A 21417-nucleotide genomic window follows, 5' to 3' on the forward strand; every position below is an offset into this window, starting at 1 on the left:
CGCCTTTGTTCTTTACCGCTGATTCGATGTTCTGTTTTCGTTTCGTGTGTAAATATTGCTTTACTTTGTATCGGTTGTCCTCACACTGAGGAAGAACACAGGAGTGTTTGAAATATTTGTGAATTAATAAATTATATTGCTTCTAATATGTCTACAACTCATAGCTGTTTTATATTGCTGTCTTTCTATATTTTATATATATATATATAATATATATATATATATATATATATATATAAATCATCAAATAAAGGTAAATACAGTGTTCGAATAAAGGACATAATAATACATCGTGTAGCATAGCTCTCAACGAATGTAGTCCTGTAAATAAACGAATAAAGAAATTGTGTAATAAAATGCCTCTGGCGGGACGCGAACCTGCGACCTCTCGCTGTCAAGGCGAGCGTCATAACCATTAGACCACGGAGACCACGGAGACTTCATGGTTAAACAGATTCAAATGTATGTATATTGCTAATAAGTTATCGCAAATTATACTTAGTGTTTCTGATTTTTAACTTAAGGTATATACATATATCAAGTTCATTGTTTAATGTAGTCCTGTATTGGCGACAAATCATAAGGAGGTATGCATTGCCGTAAACAAGGCACAGTGTGTTGGGCGTCGCCTTTCGTCGGGTAACCAACCAAACGTAATTGTATACAAAACCTGACGATACATATAATGCGTGACGTATCTACTATTCAGATGGTAATTTTCACCTACAATAACTGTACTATGTTATTTCCATTCATTAAATTATTTTAACCCTTTTATTCAAGTTAGTTTGTTCATGTTGTTAAAATACTTTACATATAGGCCTATATATATAGGCCTATATCAAACACAAAAACTATAGGCCTATTATCAAACACATTTTATGTTCTATTGGATTTGGGGATATTTGGGACGCACAGAATGTTACTAATCATTACGAATTTATTTTCGAATTAACTTTACGTTTAATCGACATTGAACGTCAACGACTCCAAGGGAAAATCGCTTCCCATCCAAAGCTTAAATACTACAATACATTTAAAAACAATTATAATGTTGATACCTATTTATTAAATCTTGAAGAATTGAAATATAGACGGATTCTAACTAAACTTCGTCTAGGTATCCTCGAACTTGAAATTGGTAGATGGATTAAATCAGATCGAAATAATAGAAAATGCAAATTTTGCTCCTTAAATTTAGTTGAAGATGAATACCATTTTACATTAATTTGCCCATTTTATTCAGATACTGTATTAGAAATACTTTCATACCTGCATACTTTAGTTAAGTTCGTCTATATTCAAATTCAGTCGTTTAATATCCACCAGTGCTCCCAATATTATTTATTGTTTATCTAAATTTATATATTCATCATATCGCTCTTTAAATTTATGTAAGCCTATATTTTTATGGGCCAGAGGCCATTGTGTAAAACGAACAAATAAATGTCCTCGGTCCCCGTGCCAAGGAACGAACGAACGATATAGGCCCATGCCTAAACATATTTTAGGCATTATTGGTATTTAAAGAGCTTAGGTTGACGTACATATGCCCCTTACAAAATTTTGACTGAGCCCCATATATGGACCCACGGCATCCACAGTGCAGCGCCAGTACCGACAGGATGTGACGAATAATAAATAAATGTAAGGTGAACTGTCAACGGTTTGTTAGATTAAATTATTTCTTCTCATTAGTGTGTCGAAATGATACATAAAACAACAGATACATTCTATGAAGAACGTAAAGCCACGACGCTCGTGCAACGGATCGTTTTAATCACTATCCGTTCAGACTATCAACCACAATCAGCATACGGCTCTGTGCCGGAGTTGGATTCACAGTAAGTAGCAAATACAACCATTGTCGAGAGATTCTCCGAGGTTGAAAAACATACGCATCAACATTGTATATATACACATTATACGGTAATTAAATATTAATATTTGCAGACATTTGTAACCCGAATTTCCTTGAAAACCAAATATTCCAGGACAATATTACAAATAAATAATAATCCAGGAAGATGCCTTGTTAAAATATATATATATTAAGTATTTATTTGAAAATAAAAAAATGAATTGGTGAGATTTGATTTCACAATATGAATAGAATCTAGGTTGATGAGCAAATTCTTGATCGCGAAATTGTTCTTTCTTGTCTAAGTGTTTCCAAAAGAGTTTTAAAAAGAAGTTCAATCTACGAAAAGAGTTCCACACTTCCAATTGCTGGTACGATTACAGGTCCTTTCCAATTGTCATGTTAAAGCCAAAATTATAATATCCGAAATTAAGTTTTCGTCTATAGAAGAGAAAATATAAACACTTAAAAACTAAAAGATCTAAACTAAATAAAATATACCAATATACCAATACTTGTACACACATTCCATGATGTACAATACAGTTAGTCTACCAAAATTGTAAAAATTAAAACTAAAAATCATAGTTAAACGTTTCAATTACTATATCAGTCAACATTACACTAGTTCAAAACTGATTAGCTCAGGATACACATCCAAATTAATTAAACAACATAGTTACATAAATAACTTAGGTTCAGGTTAGGCAAGTATGCTAATACTTTTATACCATTTCGCTAAGATGCAACGTAACGGATAAATTATTACTAATAAATCCAATATTATGCCTGCCTATTTTACACTAAAACTGGCATATACTTCGTCTATCTGCATATCATGATCGTACTTAAGATCAAGATGGTTAATGCATTCGTTCCTTTTTCAAATGATAAAAGAATAAAACATAAAGATAAAGATAAAAACATTAAAAGTAATAATTTTACAATCGCACTCCAATGCCTCCAGGTCCACTATAACGTGAATGTATTGCCCTCTAGTGAATGACCCATATCCACTAGAGTTGTCCTGATACACTCAGAATTTAGGCTTATTTAACATAAAGTAAATCACTTTACTGACTTTATGAATTATCAAATGGAGACAATGTGTGATTGCAAAACGTTATTTACTGTACATAACAATACAAATTACCAAGCGCAATTGCAAGTGGTATTACAATATAAGATAAGCAAATTAACAATATAGCATAATTGAAAGTTTATAAAATTGTTTAGTTTAGGCAAATCCTAAATCAAGAGCGGAACACTGCAACTTAATTGTTCCGTTGAAAGCTAGTGCGAGCTACAAGTCATATTGCAGATAAACTAACGTTAAATCAAATTAAATCAAGTACAAAACAGGAAATTTGATTCTTACCTATAAAAGAGCCAAGGTGTCAAATCATAAACAGTTGATAAAATGCAGTATAAAATTGGTAAAAGTAAGACTTCTCCGGGTTGATAAAATTGCAATATAAAAGATGTTAAAAGTATGACTTTTCAAATAAGGTGTGGCAAATATTAGGTCCTCAATCCTTACAGATGTTGTTTGTAAGCAGGGTCAGTGAGAAGTGAATTCCTTATCACTGTGGGGGTGTCCGATAACACCTATTGCCCAGCAGTTGCCTTAGAAACAGAGGATAAATTCCTAAACATAACCACTAATGAGAATAGCAGGGACACTTACACTGAGTGGCCTCAGCTATATTATATACAGTACAGTACATATACCAAAGTTAAAACTTAAATGGAATAACAACATTTATACCTTGCAGAGTGGCAAATAATACAAATTTTAAAGCTTATAAAAAAAAAGTAAAATTTAACAGGGTTACACATGTAGGCTACAATAAAAAGTAGGTTTAATGATGAAAACGGTAAAAAGTAAGACAGAACTGCTTTTTAAGTTTAAAATCTTGTAAATGAAATTACTCTACTATAAACAATTAAAAAAAAATTAATTGCAACATATACTAGTTTATTACAAACTATAAGATAGCTATTTTTTTATTACAGAAGAATATACATATTTGTAGTAGGCCCTATATTAAAATTTAATGTTGTCTTTTTAATTACACAAACATAAACAGAAAATTCAAAGTGTATACAGTACATTATATATTTTAATTTATGTTGTTTCTTACGTAGGGCCTACAATTCCAACTCTGCATTGTATTCAAATTGTAACTCAATTAAATTCGGTTTCGTTCAATATAGCATTATTTGGTACATAAAACAGATTAACATAATAAAAATGCTGCTTTTACATAATTTTTAAATCCTCATAGCTGTAAAGCCTACTTTAGTATATCTGGTTCATTACATTCAAAATACATTTATGAAAATATACAATAATTTGCAATACAAAACAAGATAATCAGAGATTACAAACCCTCGCCCGGGTATTGTCGCGCCATATATTTGTATCTTCTGGTTGTTCTTGTATTATGAGGTATGATATTACTGTCTATGTCAGGTGAAATGTGACCGCGCGGTAAAGATGCACGTTTTAAAGGTAATCGAACGTATGAGGTGCAAATCTTATTCTTTTTTGTTTTGTTTTTTGTTTTTCTTTAATTATTTTGTTATTTTTGTTATTTGTACATATATATTAAACATAAAAATATGAAAGATAAGATGCACAAATAATAATTACTAGGCCTAATAATAATAATAATAATAATAATAATAATAATAATAATAATAATAATAATAATAATAATAATAATAAGTGTGAAATTTGAACCCCATACATTCGATTATATTATTATATTATTATTATTACTATTGTTATTTCTTAAAATTTACAGATACAGATACTGGAGAATTCAAAAATTATTATTCTTATTAGGCCTATTATTTCATTATTTTTCACAATTTTTGGTTCTTAATTTTTAATATATATGCACAAATAATAAAAATAACAAATAAATAATAATAATAATTAAAAAAAATTAGAGTGAGATTTGAACCCCATAGTTTATCTTTTCACAAAACGTGGATATTTACAGCTCGAGGGTTTGTAATCTCAGATTATCTAGTATTTGTGCATCTTATAAAATATTTTTTTTTCATATTTCCTTATTTATAAGATTTTTTTTAAATTGTACGACTTAAATGCCTTCCGGGCTGCTTTCAGTCCGCTGGCCAAAATTTGACACATGGTCGGTAAGCTCAAGACAGTCCGCGGTCAATCCGCTCCAGTCAGCCTGGTCTAGCCAAATGACTCAGTCTAACGATCCGCTCGAGTTGGCTCTGTTAGTTGCGAAAAAACTATGTTAATAAATAACGTTCTAAAATCTACATCCCACTTCTGATGAGCACCAAAATCGGGGAGGACCGAGATACATGTAATATTGTCAATGTGTTAAAGTTTGACGTTAAAGCGTCCAGTAGTTTTCGTTTATGCTCCCGGAAGGACAAACTCAAACTTCACAGACAGGCAGACCGACCCCACGACGGACTACACGACATACCGACAGACCTACAGACAGACAGACGGAGCTCATTGCAGTACCCTCACTCCACTTCGTGGGGCGAGGTAATTATTATATAAGCAATACAAATTGTCAATGAAACGATTAAATTTATGCAAAACAATTTTAAACAATTTATTTGACTTGCGGAGAGTCATGCTATGGTTGATCAATTAGAAAACCATTTAGATAATATTTATAGGCGGAAAAGGCAAATTTACGACAGATTTCAGCAGCCCCTGCAGTCGGAAAACCTTCTAGCCCAATAATTCCCTTATACAGTTTAATTATTATTATTGTTATATCATTGTTCATTCCACCTGATATTTTAAAATAAAAATAATCTATCTGTTTTTACATTTTAATATTACATTAACTATTATTTTTTATATTTTATTTTTGGTCTAATTAAAGTGAGCCTATTTCTTTATGATCTGTAATATGATATTAGTTCCATTTCTCCAGATGTATGTTTTGCTTTTCAACGATTTCTCAATATTCCTTAAATTTGTTATGTCAATTTCTGTATTTTTTTGTTTTTCAATTTTGTACAGTTTTTATATTTTACTTTCCATACGCAATTCAGACTTGTTTCTGATATGAACGCATTTAAAGAATATTGAAGATTGAATAAAATATAGGCCGACCTCAAATAAATGAGTATACGTTTTAAACACTAGAAACAAATTTCATTTATTCGAAAATAAATCGAACTTGAATTTTAACTTAGACAAATCACAGAAACACGTGGCATAATAAGTAAAAGAGTGTATTAATTGACTACTGTCATTGGTCATTAACGTAGGCCTACTCATCGTGCATTTTGAACCTCCTCTTCTTTATTCAGCCAGAATTTCAGGAGATTCCAAGCGGTAGAAAGTTTAGTGTAGATGTGATTATCATTAGGAGGCCTGGCTTCAAGTTTCATGTACATGTTTGGATCTGCTACCAGTTGTCCTAATTTGCCTTGATCCTTTCTTAAAGTTATACAAGTGTGTCCGTCATCTGAACTATAAACTTCCGGTTGATTTACACTTAAATATCCATCTGCATCTACAAGTATTTCCATAGTTGATTTCTTAGGACAGATAAGATAATATCCAACGGTATTTGAAGTATTGCGATTTTTACGACTGGAATTCATTATCAAATATCCATATGTGTCCAAATAAACAGATGTGTACCCCTGTGCTTCTGCTTTTGTTGCATGAATAATGCTATCATAGATTGGGGACTTTCGTTTAGATACATCAGCTATTTTTGTCAGATACCCATCAATGACAACATGAGGAACACGTCGACTTCCATCTGATTCAATCCCTGGTCTTGAAATAGAATACCGTAGGGTAGTTCTATCTTGATCTCTTTCAAATTCAGGTTTTGATTTCTTTCTCCACTTGATCACCGTCACAACTACCGATACAAAGAATACGCATGACATTACTATTATTAAAGTAATCTTCCAGCCAGCCAGACGACCATTATCATCAGGAAGACGACCATCATCAGGAAGACGACCATTATCATCAGGAATGCACGATATAGGTGTACTCGCCACCGGGCAGCCATCTCTGGACCAGTTTCCTTGTGCAGGACTAAATGTCTTCATCGAGTGTGTAACCTCTCCAGCTATAGAATACAGGTGCTTCTCATAACATGTATGATACTCTGTGTAAAAGAAAGTGCCAGAGAGGTTGAAATGTCCAGCCATAGTCAAGTTCAGGTAACCACGCTCGTTCACTATTGCCAAATCTCTTATTTCCTCACGGACATCTTCGGGTAGATCCCAACAAATTTCTGTTGTCTCGTCACATTCATTTTTTATTGTTGAATTTGTAAATTTACTGCAGTCGAATTTGTCAGAACACTTTCGATTGCTGACGAAGCTCCCAGATTTTATTACTAAGCCTTCAGATCTTGTGGTATTACGTGTGTCCATAGCAACAACACTACATCCTGATACTAAATTATAGTTCATATCGTACTTTGTGCCATTTTCGTCGACACACGTCAAACCTTTGAAGTTTAGTAATGGAAGCAATACATCACAACTACATCGGAGCGGATTATTCGATAGCAGAATGTTCGTGTCATTGAGTGAATATGTAATAGATTTCGGAAACCACGTCAAATTATTGTTTTCCAAGTTTATCATTGTAAGGTTCGGTAACCTATAGGTACAACTGCTAATTTGTACAACACATATGGTATTGTTCGCTAGATTTAAGGTTTGAAGACTTTTCATGACCGAAGACATTTTCGAAACGATTCTCAGATAAATCCAGACTTTTCAACGATGGTACATTCCTTAGCGTAGTAATAATGTTTTCGAAGTTATCAAGATTGTTGCCGTTCAAGCTGAGTTTTTCTAATTTACGAAGTCCAACAAATGCGTCATTGTGAACGCATGATATGTTATTGTTTGAAATATCGAGAGCATTTAATTTCTTTAATCTTGATAGTTGATTTCCTGGGATATATCTAATTCTGTTGTTAGATAATATTAGTACTTCTAGATCAGCAGGTAAGAATTCAATCGGTATCGTTTGAAGTTTATTTTCTGATATTGTCACATTAGTTATTCCAGTAAAGTTTACCAGATTTAATCCATTTGGCCAATCACACTCCGACAGTTGATTATTGCTCAGCAACACAGTTTTTGTTCCATTGCAATGTAATTGTAAGTCGTGAATATCTGTAATACTATTACAATCGCAGACATCGTCTTTAATCGTACATTTTGAAGCTTTGGTAATTTGAAATGCAATTATAATCGTCACAACGCATAGTGCACGCGTATACGTCAACTTGACCATGACTGACATTTCCACCCTATAATATTATATAGAAATTAAACAAATTAACGTTAGGCCTATATAATATTCGAGCTAAAATATTTTTTAATGATTCTATCAATGAAATTAATCCAACAAAAACATGCCCACATAAATATCTATTTACAAAGATTGGCCTACAGCTGATTAGATGACTAGTATCCCAGATCGATATTCAAGTGTTGAACCGTCTTTTTTGACTCTAGAATTCGGTTTCATGTACCGTCACATCAAGACACGTTGTATATTCATATTTAGTAGGTTTGTTTAAGCGTTTTTACAAGGCCTCACCCTCAAGAGTGATATCGGCAGTATCTCGGATTATACTATTGTAGGCCTAGATATAAAATTAATGATCAAATAGTCCCCTATGTAAAAGGCATCTTTCACCTTCATTTCAAACTTTATTTGGAATCCAAGTCTAATATCAAACTTTTACACGTTGAAACTTACCAATGCGATAAAAAACAATTCGAAATAATTATTTCGTTTCTCTTTCAGTTCTGCTGTTACCAGCGCCTTTTAAGGTTGTTACCCCAACCTGAGCAACGAGGTTTATATTATATTGAATGCCATGGACCGGTGGATAATCTAAAAGGAAATTGAATGAACTATAACCTAGTTTTGTAAAAATGAACAATCGTCGTTTGTCAGGTTTTCAGGAATTTTAACAATAATACAAATAGACCACAGAGCTCCACGAATAGACCTAGCTGTACAAAGACAAATATTACGTGCTAGCCCTAGGAGGCCCAATCACGATTCAAAAGAATATGAAACAGCTTATTTGTGTTAAATCTAATTAGTGCTGATTAACTGAATTTTCAATCCTGAACCTAAATCCATAGAATTGACACCAGTATATAGGTATTTCTCCCTTCAACCACACTCTCTGGACAAGAACGTTCTAATGTACTCGATTATTAAAGACTAAAATTCGAAATTTCTACCACTCGACACACAAAATGGTTTTAAATGGCCTATCCAGTGGAATATAATAATTGTAATATTAAACTACTTAGAGTAATTGTCTAATAGGCCTAGGCTTACTTTTCAGGAAGGAAGCTACGAATAAACCGTGTAGTACAACAACGCGCCATTTCGGTTTTCCATGCTTTTATTATAATTTCAATTTTAATTGAATTTTCAAAGAATGATTGCTTATCAAAAAAACAGTCTTAATCGTGCTATCGTGTAACTCAGTGGGCTTATTCGACTGGTTCATTTCGTTGACTACCATACGAATTTTCGTTGAGTATTATTTTCATTCGACTGGTTCGTTAAATAGACTTCGTTGACAACGAAAATTAACGTAAACCAGAGTGCATTAATCAGCGTCAAGTTATCCAATTGACCAAAAAAAAAAAACAACCAAAAAACATGGCCGATTGGTGAGTTTATAAACAACATTTGCGTTAATATAACTCACATTAAATTTCATAAAATAAAAATTCTAATATTTACCCACATAGAGTCAAAATATAATTGTAGGCTAACAGAATTCAAAAACTGGATGAAAATCTTTTTTTTAACGAAAAACCCATACTACCACAAGTTAAAGCAATCTTGATTACGCAACGTGTATCGCGGTAACTATACAGCCATTTTGTTTTGTCGAGTATTTACAAGTTTTCTATTCGACTGGTCGTCTTCGTTGAGTAGGATTTTACCGCTGCGCAGGTGGGCGTGGTTTAACGAAGAACGACCAGTCGAATACGGCCAATGACAAGCATTTGCTCCACAATTTATTGAAGTATTCTTAACGCACATTGGAAAGATCTTAATATATATACTTGAATTATTCGATTTTCAATGGAAATAATAACAGTCGTTTTATTCAAACAACAGTTCGCGCGCAAACATAAAGTGATCAAAGTCCATGGTAAGCTTCCATGATTCATAGGCAGTGTGCACTAAACAACTACAATCGAAATTATATGCTTCAGTTGCTTTTACGAATTGAACAAATGTAAATCAGTGTATTGAGCAAGAAATGATTAAACATCCTGATACTACGTAAGTTTTTGTCACGTTTTTGATACATTTCCGCCATGATTTATTCAAGCCCTATTCGTTGTAGCCGGAACCTTGTCCAGAGGTAAATGTCCATCAATTTCTGCTATAACACAATACATATGTCTATGCATTGTACGAATTTGTAATGAAGAAATGATTAAACATCCTGATACTACGTAATCTTCGTCACGTTTTTGATACATTTCCGCCATAATTCATTCAAGCCCTATTCATTTTAGCCAGAACCTAGTCCAGAGGTAAATGCCCATCAATTTCCTCTATAACACTATACATATGTCTATGCATTGTACGGATTTTTTGACGTATTTTGCTATCGTACTGTTAAAAAAAACTGTCATGAAAATATTGCGTTGGACATAGCTATCTAGCTGAACATGATTTACTGGGAGACCGTAGACCTATTATAGCCGTTACATTGCACCTGCGAACCCGGCTTCTATTCTATTACGTGCAATCAATTGACACCGGCCTTCAAGAGCAGGTATAATCATTATTAGGCCTATATGTATAATGCACATTAAAAGTAAAGACAGAGAGCCCAAAAATGGTGTGGATCGGGTCAATGGTGGTACAAGCAGAAGGGGTCTCAGCTAGAAATTTCTCCATATCCGACAACAAGCATAAACTCTGTCGTTGGACCAACTTGAGGTAGTCGGACTAAAAAATAGGATATTGTAATTAATTATTATTAATTATTAATTTTTATTAATTATTATGATCTAATATAGATCACAATTTTTACTATACTTAAAACAATGCAATCTTCCCCCTGAACCATCTTTGGTTTTCTCAGTGTCGCTGAACCAAGGCTCTATAGGAGGTCCTTAGTCTGGATCCTCTGCTAGATTTGTTGGAACCCCTATCTGCAAATTGCTGGAGCCTTCACTGGAGTGTGGGTCTGTAGATCATCTAGACTGGTTGATTTTAAAGTATTACTAATAATATTCCTATGGTAATTATAGCATGAGCTATTACACAAAGCCATTGCTACTGTAATGTAGTAAACTGGTTCATTAATGTCCGTAACAGGTAGAAATAATAACTTTGAGGACGTTTATAAATTCCTGTAGTTCATCAATTATGTCACTTGTTGTTATTAAACAAATCAGGTTTGAGTTTTTTTTTTTTTTATTGTTTTGAAGATTTAATGTTCAAGATGGTTTATTTAAAGACAAACAAACATTGATGCCAAGTTAATACCTAGGCCTATGTTTATTTATATATTTATTACGATTTCTTGCAGTAGGGTAGCCCTCTCAGTTAAATCACTGCTCTTCCGAGGGGCCCTACGGTACATTAAAGCATTACAATAAAAAAAAAAATTAACTACTCTTTACTAAAAGCATATCTATATTTTTAAACAACACTCAATATCTATATTTAAGATGCAATTTAAGGGCAGATTTAAAATTGTTATAATGTTGTTGTCTTAATTCATATGGTAAACTGTTCCATAGCAAACTTCCATAATATATAACAACGTTTGTATATTTCAAGTTTACATCTAGCCAAACTAACAAATAATGTTGGTAACTTCTGGTTGGAATATTGTGTACGCTACTAGTTTATTGCAAAATATTCAAGTATTTCGGAGCGTACGAAAAATGTTGAAATAAATAAACAACATTGAACTAATAGCAATAACAAGGATGTAGCCACCACACATCAGTGCAAATGCTTTGTGATACCCTGTGATACACTGTGTAACATAACCAGGGGGTAATAAACCCAAAACCACATGTCCAGGGAATCAGCAAAAGAAATACTTTTATGCTAAACTTTTCCTAGAATACATTGCACTTCAGTGGATACATTACAGCGAAGTAACGATCGGTTGTAAGTTCCACAAGATTAGCCGTTGTTGCATGTACTTGACCAGAACATGTGCTTGCTTAACCAGAACTTACAAAGAAATTCTGCCTCAGCATTTGGTTCTGAAAGCCGAGTCAGTAAGTCTGGATTGAGAAAATGGCACATCAACGGAAAAAAGTTTAGTGATACACTGATTTGAAATCAGAAGATGTGTTGAACTGAACCGATTCCGCAATTGAAATATAATGAATATCGCAAAGCCACTAGTCGAACAGCCAGTTGCACAAAGAATATTATAGATCAGATTTGTTCTGTCCATCGTGTTGAAGACAGAATCGTTGAATTGATGTTACTTGATATTTATTTAAGCGAAATCCAAAGCATCACTGATAAAGGAGAGTGCCAAGCGTGCTAGTACTAACTATTGCATTTTATATAAAAATTTGTAAAACTGATTATCTCTCAATCAATTAAAATAACATCTTGTCTATGCCAGTAATAGACTAATTAATTTTCTATTCAGCCTTTGCTTTAATTTGATGTTTAAACATGGTCATTTGCCACAAGAGCTTTTGAAAGCTATTATTCTTCCTTTATCTAAGATTAAAGTCGGCAGGCGCAGATCTAGTTGGGAACATGGGGGAAAGTGCCCCCCCCCCAGTTTTGCCACTAAATTTTATAATTTCAATGCATAATTGAAATTAGCGCTACTCACTTATCTATTCTGAAAATGTTCTTCCCCAACCCCCGTTTGAAAAATTATGGATCCGCCCCTTGTCGGGGATATAGGCCTATTGTATATCATCTCTAAGGTTAATGAAAGGAATGATTGATTTTTATCTATGGTAAAATAATCAGTTTTTAAAATGCGTGTTTCTTTCCTATACAGATAATCACCAGCATGAATAAAAAATCAATATGGATAAGCAGTAGGCCTATATTGGTTTTAATCTTCGCCTCCTTTGTGTATTGTCAACAAGATAAAAAATATACTTTCATAAATCCTGGTTCATCTTTCGCACAATATTCTGTGCCATGGATTCCGGTGGACGAACATGGTGCGAGGCTTCGATTCAAGACAGTCCAAGGTGACGCTCTACTTTATTACCAGGAATATCGCGACCTTACAAATCCAAAATACGCCCTCTGGATTGAGTTGGTGAACAGGGAATTAAGGATTACTCATTTGTACAATCAGTTTGAGGAAAGGTAGGCGTCAATGTTGGCTTTCCCCGATGTTATAGAAATGTACCACATCCAATTTTAAGATGGATAGGACAACAGGATTTTCACATTTTAATCAGATGGATAGTCAACTAGGCCTACCACTATAAAAGCAATAACAGAAACATTATACGCATATTTAGACTATAATATAGCCCTGGTATTCAATATTTTAAAGCTGGGTCCAATTTCAATCAATCTAATCAATCTGTTGAGACCACCGGCGTGCCGACATAAATTGTGTACTTTCAATTTCTTCAATGTCAGCCCTACCCACTTTGTAGGCTTACAAGTCTTGTAAGTGTAAGTGACTCCCCCACTTAATCATTTGTCCCCATCAGTCGCCCTCTCCCCAATTAGGACAAGAATTACCAACCCGTCTCCTCTCCCCATGGCAAGACACTAGATAGATACAGTGATATACATTAAGAAAAAGCCAGGCTCGTGTTAATAATGCCAAAGTAGGTAGTCGTGTTTCAACAGAAAAACGTTTCTGTATGTATTGAAAATCGTACGAAAAGTTATTTATTTGTTAGCAATGTTGCGCGGGTCGGATCAAAATCTTTGGCAGGCCGGAGTTTGCCCGCGGGCCGGGTGTTTATCGGGGCATGTAGGATCAGACCTGGACCATGATAAACTATCATCCTAGAAACATAGTACCATTTACAAAATTGTACTGAATTTAATATTTTTTTTGTTAAAGTATATATTTAGGTAAAGCTTTAAATGACGATATTTGGCATACTGTCACATACGAAAGAAAGTCTAATGGACTACTCTACTTCATTGTTGACAACCAGACGGCACCAGTTAAATACTTGGACGCTTACGACGTCGGTGGCGCTCTACAAACCTTTGACAAACTACCTATGTCATCATATATATTTATTGGAGGTAAGATGATAAATGACAAAAAAAAAATCATAAATAAATTACCATCTATTGGTGGAGTGGTTGGCTGGGAGGATTTGTTCCTGCTTCTTTGTGCTGAAGACCTTGGTTAAACTCTGCCTCGTCGTGGCTGATCACCCACCTACTTAAATAACCTTCATGTTTGAGTTACAGGCCCGTAGCGTCACTTAATTTGTGGGAGGTTTGTTTCAGTGGAAAGTGGACCATTTGGCTTGTATGATCTCCGATACTCGGGAGAACATTTTAAATATATCTACGAATATCAATTTTTCTTTTTTAAATGCGGACCATCTCCAGTTTTCGGGCGGTTCGTCGTAACCCCATTAACCACCCCCCCCCCCACACAATACGGGCCTGCGTTAGGTGAGATTAGGAAAATGTTTTTCGCTTTACCCCTAATACAAAAGATTTTTATGGAGGGCAATTTATAAAATAAAAAAATATGTATTTACTTGTCGTGTGGGGTTGTTTGTTGACCGGCATGAGACGATAGAAATCAAATTATTTTCAGTACACTGTATGTTGTTCAGTGTCCCTTTATTCAAATCCCTATCAATTGTATACATTATACATAAGTGTGTGAAGTCTCTCTTCTTGATCTAATCATTTTCTATATAGTTTTTTACTGTTATAACTCTTCTCTGTTCTAATCATTCTTCTTATCTCCTTCTAATCACTCCTCTATGTAAGTTATGTGGGACCGAATGTTAGGAGCCTACCAAATCAAAGAAGATAGTCATACTGACTCATCAACTACCTGGTTGAGGCTCATCAACTATCTGGTTGAATATAACTGTCTTCCTGTAGTTGATCGCAAGGTAGTGTTGTAATGTACTTGTTGGTACCAATGACAACATTACTAAGAGTAAGACTCTTACCAGACATTTTTATTCTCTAATTATTACTAATTGATAACAGTAATAGCCTCCTTCCACTTCCAACTTCCTCGACTTGTTTTACTTACTGTATGGTCAAAATGTATTTCAATTTAATCACTTAAATATTTATTGTCCCTAGGCGAATTTAGTTGAGCATTTTGATTGCATTATAATTTGTTTTTAAACTGCTTCTTCGTTGCTTATTAATTACATAACCATTACTATTGTTTTAAGGTTTGTGGCAAAACATGAAAACTCCAGCAAATAGAAATTTTACCCACTTCGTTGGATGTTTTCAAACTCCGGAATTTCTCATCTCTGAATCCTTTACAATGTTTAACATGTACAACAGTACAAGTGAGTACAATATTCATCAATTGATTAATAATGAAAATGCTAAATTTAGGAATACTAATACTTTTTTTTGTTTTACATATACTAACTTCGACCTAAAATAGGATAAAAAAATAAACATACGCACAATCAACCCAGCTAACAATTTCAAGTTAATAGTAATGATAATAATAATAATGATGATGATGATAATGATGATGATGATGATGATGATGATGATGATGGTAATGATGATGATGTACAATGCGCCAGCAATCATAAAATATTCTCATGGCGCAAAACAGAAGTCGAGAGGGTTATTAACAGTTGAATCTTAACTACGAATAAAAAAAAGATAATGATAACCGTAACCCTCGTAGGGAGGCTTCAGGAGTGCCTTTGCTTGCCGAAGGAAAAATTCCTAATTGGCAACTCCTACTCACGGAGGGAAGGAACGTCACATGTTTCCATTTATGTGCTGCGTATACAGTAGGCCTACGTAATTTTACACCTAAATAACGTTTAAATGTTGCTTGAACGTTGTGTCAAAGTTAATTTCTCACATACATAATCACATAACTTTTTCGAACGTTATAGTAACGTTTTTGCGTTTGCTGGGAATTAAACGTCGGCATACTTATTTCCTTTGTAGTCCTCATACTCAAACCATAAGACAGGACAAGATATACAAACTAGTCAAAAAAATCATACAGCCATTTAAAAAAAAAATTACAACCGATTCTTTTAAATGATATTCAATAATTAATAACATATAGGCCTATTTAAAAAAAGGGTTAGGCCTATAGTTAGTTATTTGTTGCTATCCAATTGCCATTAATTATAAAATATTGAATTACTGTTTAGAAATGAATGAAAATTTGGATTTTTACTATTATTTGTTACAGATTTGGTGCAAGAAGGTTGCGTTAATAAATGTGATATGGAGAATGCTTGTAGAAATGGTGGGAAATGTGTAAATCAGTACACGAACACAATATGTGACTGCAGCCACACTGGATTCATTGGCTGGAACTGTGACACTCCTGGTAGGTCGCATTATTTTGTTAGGCCTATACATTTTTTTTTATGTAGGATGCAATTCATTGCTAGGCGCGCGCGACGGATTTTTCACCGACGCGTCGGTGACACGTTCTCACTGCTACTGACTCCCAGCAGACGTCATCGCGTCAGCGCTCTAAAAGAGACGAGTAGATACATTTGTCCACTAAGGGCTGGTGACCGATGATGAGCGCAGTGTGTGCCAGATTAACAGCAGCATTTTAAATACAATCTGAATGATATTTACGACAAATTCCAATACTGTAATATTTTTTTATTTTCATTCAGATGACGTAGTTATTACCCTACAAGGGGAGGCGTATCTTGAGTATAATGTTAACACCAAATCTGAGAATACTTACTCACCTAGTGTGTACGTGCACATAAATTTTAAGGTGAGCTTTCAACTGCTTCATCAATTAAAATCCTGATTATTACTAATAATAACAACAATAACAGTAGCAACTACAGCAACAGCAACAACAACAATCAATGATAATAATAACAATCAATGATAATAATAATAACAATCAATGATAATAATAATAATAATAATAATAACAATCAATGATAATAATAATAATAATAATAATAATAATAATAATAAATAATAAATAATAAATAATAAATAATAAATAATAATAATAATAATAATTTTATTCCTAACTTCCTTTGATTACAGATGGAACGCCAACAAAGATCCGGAGTGTTGGTTTATGGTCATAGTTTCTCCCCAGGGATCAATTATGTTGCAATTGAAATAGTTGATGGAGAATTGATGGCTTCTATTAATTTTGGCTACAAGGCTCTTAATTATCATTTTAATGAGACTAAAGTCAATGACAACAGGTCAGAGCAATACTTTTTGATTTAATTCATATACGCTTCATGTCGCTTACTTTGTATATTGCATCTCACAGCCTCAGGCTTGCTGAAATAAGTAAAAGTTTGAAATCCATGAAACGAAAAATGAATAATTGTTTACTAGTTATTCATGTGTAGGACAATTTCTAACCAATACCGTAGGTCTAGTATTAACTGAATTAAAACTAATATTATATATTGTAAATGAATATAATATTCAAGTACAATTATAACATTTCATGTAAATAGGCCCTATCTCAATTTTATTTCAATTAAAAAATGTATTATGTATTTGAAGACCTCGTGCAATCTCGGATATCATCATAATCTACATCATATTCATTGTGATAGTCATTATCATTCTCCTCATCATGATTATCATCGTCGTTGTCGCTATTGTAATAAACTTCGTCCTTATCATCACGTTTACCATCCTTGTGTTATTTTATATAGCTATCCGCTGGACCACTATTCTCATTTTCATCGTAGCCATTACCATCGATAAGGCCTATTATAAAAAAAAGTCATGTGAAATCTCTTCAATGTGAACTGACCAATCATTTGTGATTATGCAGTTGGTATGAAATTAAATTACAACATGAAGCAACACAAGTTACCGCTAGCCTCACTCGATCAATCGATGGTGTTTGGTACACGAGAAACAACACTCTTCCCCAGTTAAATTATTTGAACCTTGGTGAGACGGTGTACGTTGGAGGAGGACCAGTCCTCAAGGGCTATGAAGGTAAGTAGGACCTACTTGCTTGTTTAATAAGTTTAGTGTTTTTCATTAAAATCAAATGATATTTATAATATTTGATATAATATTTATAACGCCTGTGATGCACCATTTACGTTGAATAAGCCACAGTACTTGTGAGAGCTATGTATGAAAAACACCCTGCATTAATAGCCAAAAGTGTTTCTCTTTTGATAATAAGCTTATATAAAATAATTCCGCTGCTTAGTCAACTTTTTGAATGGGTGGGTGTGTCCACAAACATTGTTTATTACTTGCGCTTTTGTGGATGGAACTTTCTTTTTCTCATAGGATTAATGTTAGGCAGTAATTTTATTGGATGCCTGAAGCACGTGAGTTTTGGAGTAACTAACATTCTGGAGGAGCTTATTTTAAGTCGACCGTTAGTCAAGTACGTAGGGAAGGAGGAAGATAGCAAGCCTGAGTATGGATGCAGGGATCTCGGACATTCTTCAATTATCTTCCCCACTTCACGATCGCAACTTATTCTAAAAGGATGGAACGATGGCAAACTTAATCTAAGGTTAGTACAAATAGGCCCTATCTCATTTTAAACAAGCAATCTCTTCTCCTTTGATGATCTGAATGCAAATAACACGTTTTACAAAAAATGTATATTGCAAACAAGGTTCATGCTATCATGTTTCTTTAGTGCATCTTGGTTGTTGATTGTATTTGGTACCTAATTGACTGCCAATATTGTACTTTGAACATTGACTTCAGAGGTAAAATCGGTTGTTGGTTATATTGGTATTGTTTGGTACCGGTTACCACTGCGCTTGCTTCATTGGTTGTACCATGATTTATTGCTAAGCCAACATGGTACCTAATTTTATACGCTTGTACCATTGTTCCTTTATTGGTTGTCGGTTGTACCATGGCACTGTACATAGTTGGCCTGTCTCTTATACACATCTAGATGTGTATAAGAGCCAGATAGTAACGTATGTTCATTGTATCATTGTACTACGTTGTATCATGGTTTTTAGTTAGTTGTATAATGGTACCTCTTTGCTTGTACGAATTATTCTCCTTGTCACGATAACAAAAGTAGTTAATCATTGTCAATGTTCTTAATAGATTTCAACTGAAAACTGTCCAGCGCAACGCTATCCTTCTTCTGGTTGCGATTCAAGATGAGAATGACATTGGGGGAAAAATCAGTGTAGGTCAATGATATGATTACTATAATGAATTTTTTAAATAATAGTATATCATTAATATATCAATGGATATATTATAGTTATAGCGAGATATAAATTGTACTGTCATTTTAATTTCACATTGTGCACAATTCTACAGCTTCACTTGCTTGACAACAGAGTGCAAGGCGTATTGGAACTAGGAAAAGAAAATGACCTTATTACATACACCATGGTTGTTGGAGAACACTTGAATAATACCATGTGGCACACAGTGGAATTTTCAATTATGGAAGGGTATGCAAATGATTTGCTTAACTTTGTTTTACGTCAAACAGCAATACTGCACATTCGTTTATTAATCATGAACTATAAGTGTGGTTCTGGTTCCGTTGGTGAAGTCGACTTTCTAAAGACTCAATAAGTGTAATAACTGGAGTGGTAAAAAGATTTTTAAATGATAGGCCTAGGTAAATATAACAAAAATTACCAAAGAAGATTATATCTATATTACAGTGATATAATAAATAAATTAAAACACAAGTATTTTTCATTTATATTTTGAAACTTTTGAAAAGTTTCGTCAGTTACTAGTACAGTATACTAACACAATTATGTGTAACCATCGATGGAATGAATTTTGTATACATGTGCATACAACAGTAGTATAATATTATATTGTCTACTCTTACTTTACTAAAGTTCTGCAACTTTAACAGTGGATGCAGCGAAGACAAGCTTTCAGATTACAAACCACACATTGACCCCCACCAGTGACCTCTATTTAGGTGGAGGTTGGACTAACACAGGTCAAGGTTCGTTTATGTTTCATAATTATAATTCTATTATAAAAATTAGAAGTATAATTAATTAAATATTTAGCAAAAATATTTAAGGGGTTGTGCTTAGTGGAATGCCCTACTACTAAAATCTGAAAAACGGTAATTTCACTGTTCCCTGTTTAAAACAATTTCTTTTCTTATAGAGTACCACAGTCATGTAGTCACAACGCCAGGTGGCACCATCTGTCGCCAACCAGACGTTGGTTACCGTTCATTACGCCTGAATGACTTCATATGCTTTCTGGAATAGGCATTTTAAAATCAAATATTTTACCATCAAAATATACTAAAACACAAAAGCTCGCACTATATTAGGTATTAAATACACATTTATTCAGCAATTAAAATTTACAAAGAAAAGATACAACATCTTAATAATTACGTTGTAAACTTGGATCAATGGTTTGTCAGTAGAGAAAATGGCGTCCGGTTGAACTCATTTTGCAAAGATAGCAACGGGGTAGTATCACGTGATATCGTGACGAAACACGGTAGTACTCTATGGATCAAATAGCGTCTACTTACAATAAAAATAAACACAGTCTGCTTATTTATGTGGTCTTTAAGATGATGTAAGGGTATATAAGATGCAAGGCCAGTATTTATGTTTCTATCAATATTGGGTAGGACAATACTTGCTAACTCAACCCAAAGTATTTGTTAACTCAACACAAAAAGTACCTTCTTTTAAAAGTGTTTAGTCAGATGAAGTAAACGTTACTATACCGGTATATTATTCACGCCACTTTCACGAGCCTCATTTTAACAAGAAATAAATTCCAGAGTTTAAATATATAATGTTTATTTTTTAAATTTACCATTTAGAATTTAATTAATAAATTTGACAACAATTGTAATGAATTTATATAGGTTTTGAAGGCTGCATGCAAGAAATCACGTTTCAGGCTGCTACAATTTATCCAAACGAGATTACGAATACGAATATGGTGAATGGAGTTACGATCGGATCATGCCAAGTTACGGATCCTTGCCTTACGTCTGACCTAGCCTGTGAAAATAACGGTAGATGTGTGTACAATAGCAAAGAAGAAGGCGTACGATGCGATTGCTCGAAAACAGGGTATTCGGGACCTACCTGCCATTTTCGTAAGTAAATTTTGCCTGCCAAAGACACAAAGAATACAGTCCCCTGGAGGCTATATCTTCGCCTATATTTTATAGGTCTCTGTGCTCTAATGGGTATGACACTCGCCTTGATAGCAAAAGGTTGCAGGTCCGTATCCCGCCACAGGGACGTAGCCAGGATTTTGAAAGGGGGGGGGGAGCCGTTATGCGAATTACGTATGACCCCGGCGGGGTCAAGGGGGCGAATCCCCCTGTGAAGTAGCGCACTCTGAACGCTCTTAGGACTGTTTGAGAGGA

The 21417-nt window shown here is 34.0% G+C and overlaps 1 protein-coding gene and 1 long non-coding RNA gene across 2 annotated transcripts; one reads left to right on the plus strand and one right to left on the minus strand.

Moving 5' to 3' along the window:
- Nucleotides 1–2039: 2039 nt before the first annotated feature.
- LOC117120256 lies at nt 2040–4526 on the minus strand. The gene is made up of 2 exons (XR_004447315.1): nt 3240–4526; nt 2040–2302 (listed from the first exon to the last, which is right to left on the minus strand). It is a non-coding gene; the product is annotated as an uncharacterized LOC117120256 (long non-coding RNA).
- Nucleotides 4527–9794: 5268 nt separating this feature from the next.
- Nucleotides 9795–21181, plus strand: LOC117120264 (contactin-associated protein-like 2). The gene is made up of 13 exons (XM_033265280.1): nt 9795–10187; nt 12910–13229; nt 13948–14138; nt 15269–15391; nt 16273–16413; nt 16715–16821; nt 17109–17275; nt 17866–18035; nt 18342–18573; nt 19131–19215; nt 19353–19489; nt 19895–20007; nt 20905–21181. The coding sequence occupies exons 2-13, from the start codon at nt 12922–12924 to the stop codon at nt 21147–21149; spliced, it is 2019 nt and encodes a 672-aa protein (XP_033121171.1). The 5' UTR covers nt 9795–10187; nt 12910–12921; the 3' UTR covers nt 21150–21181.
- Nucleotides 21182–21417: the final 236 nt, after the last annotated feature.

The sequence above is a fragment of the Anneissia japonica genome, unplaced genomic scaffold, assembly GCF_011630105.1.
Source record: "Anneissia japonica isolate Jap-2015-1 unplaced genomic scaffold, ASM1163010v1 scaffold250_len512249_cov173, whole genome shotgun sequence".
NCBI lineage: Eukaryota > Metazoa > Echinodermata > Crinoidea > Comatulida > Comatulidae > Anneissia > Anneissia japonica.

Coding starts and splice junctions, on each gene's coding strand:
- LOC117120264 (XM_033265280.1), top strand. CDS start 12,922: ATGAATAAAAAATCAATATGGATAAGCAGTAGGCCTATATTGGTTTTA. Junction 16,822..17,108: donor ACGTGCACATAAATTTTAAG/GTGAGCTTTCAA, acceptor CTTTGATTACAG/ATGGAACGCCAACAAAGATC. Junction 17,276..17,865: donor ACTAAAGTCAATGACAACAG/GTCAGAGCAATA, acceptor GTGATTATGCAG/TTGGTATGAAATTAAATTAC.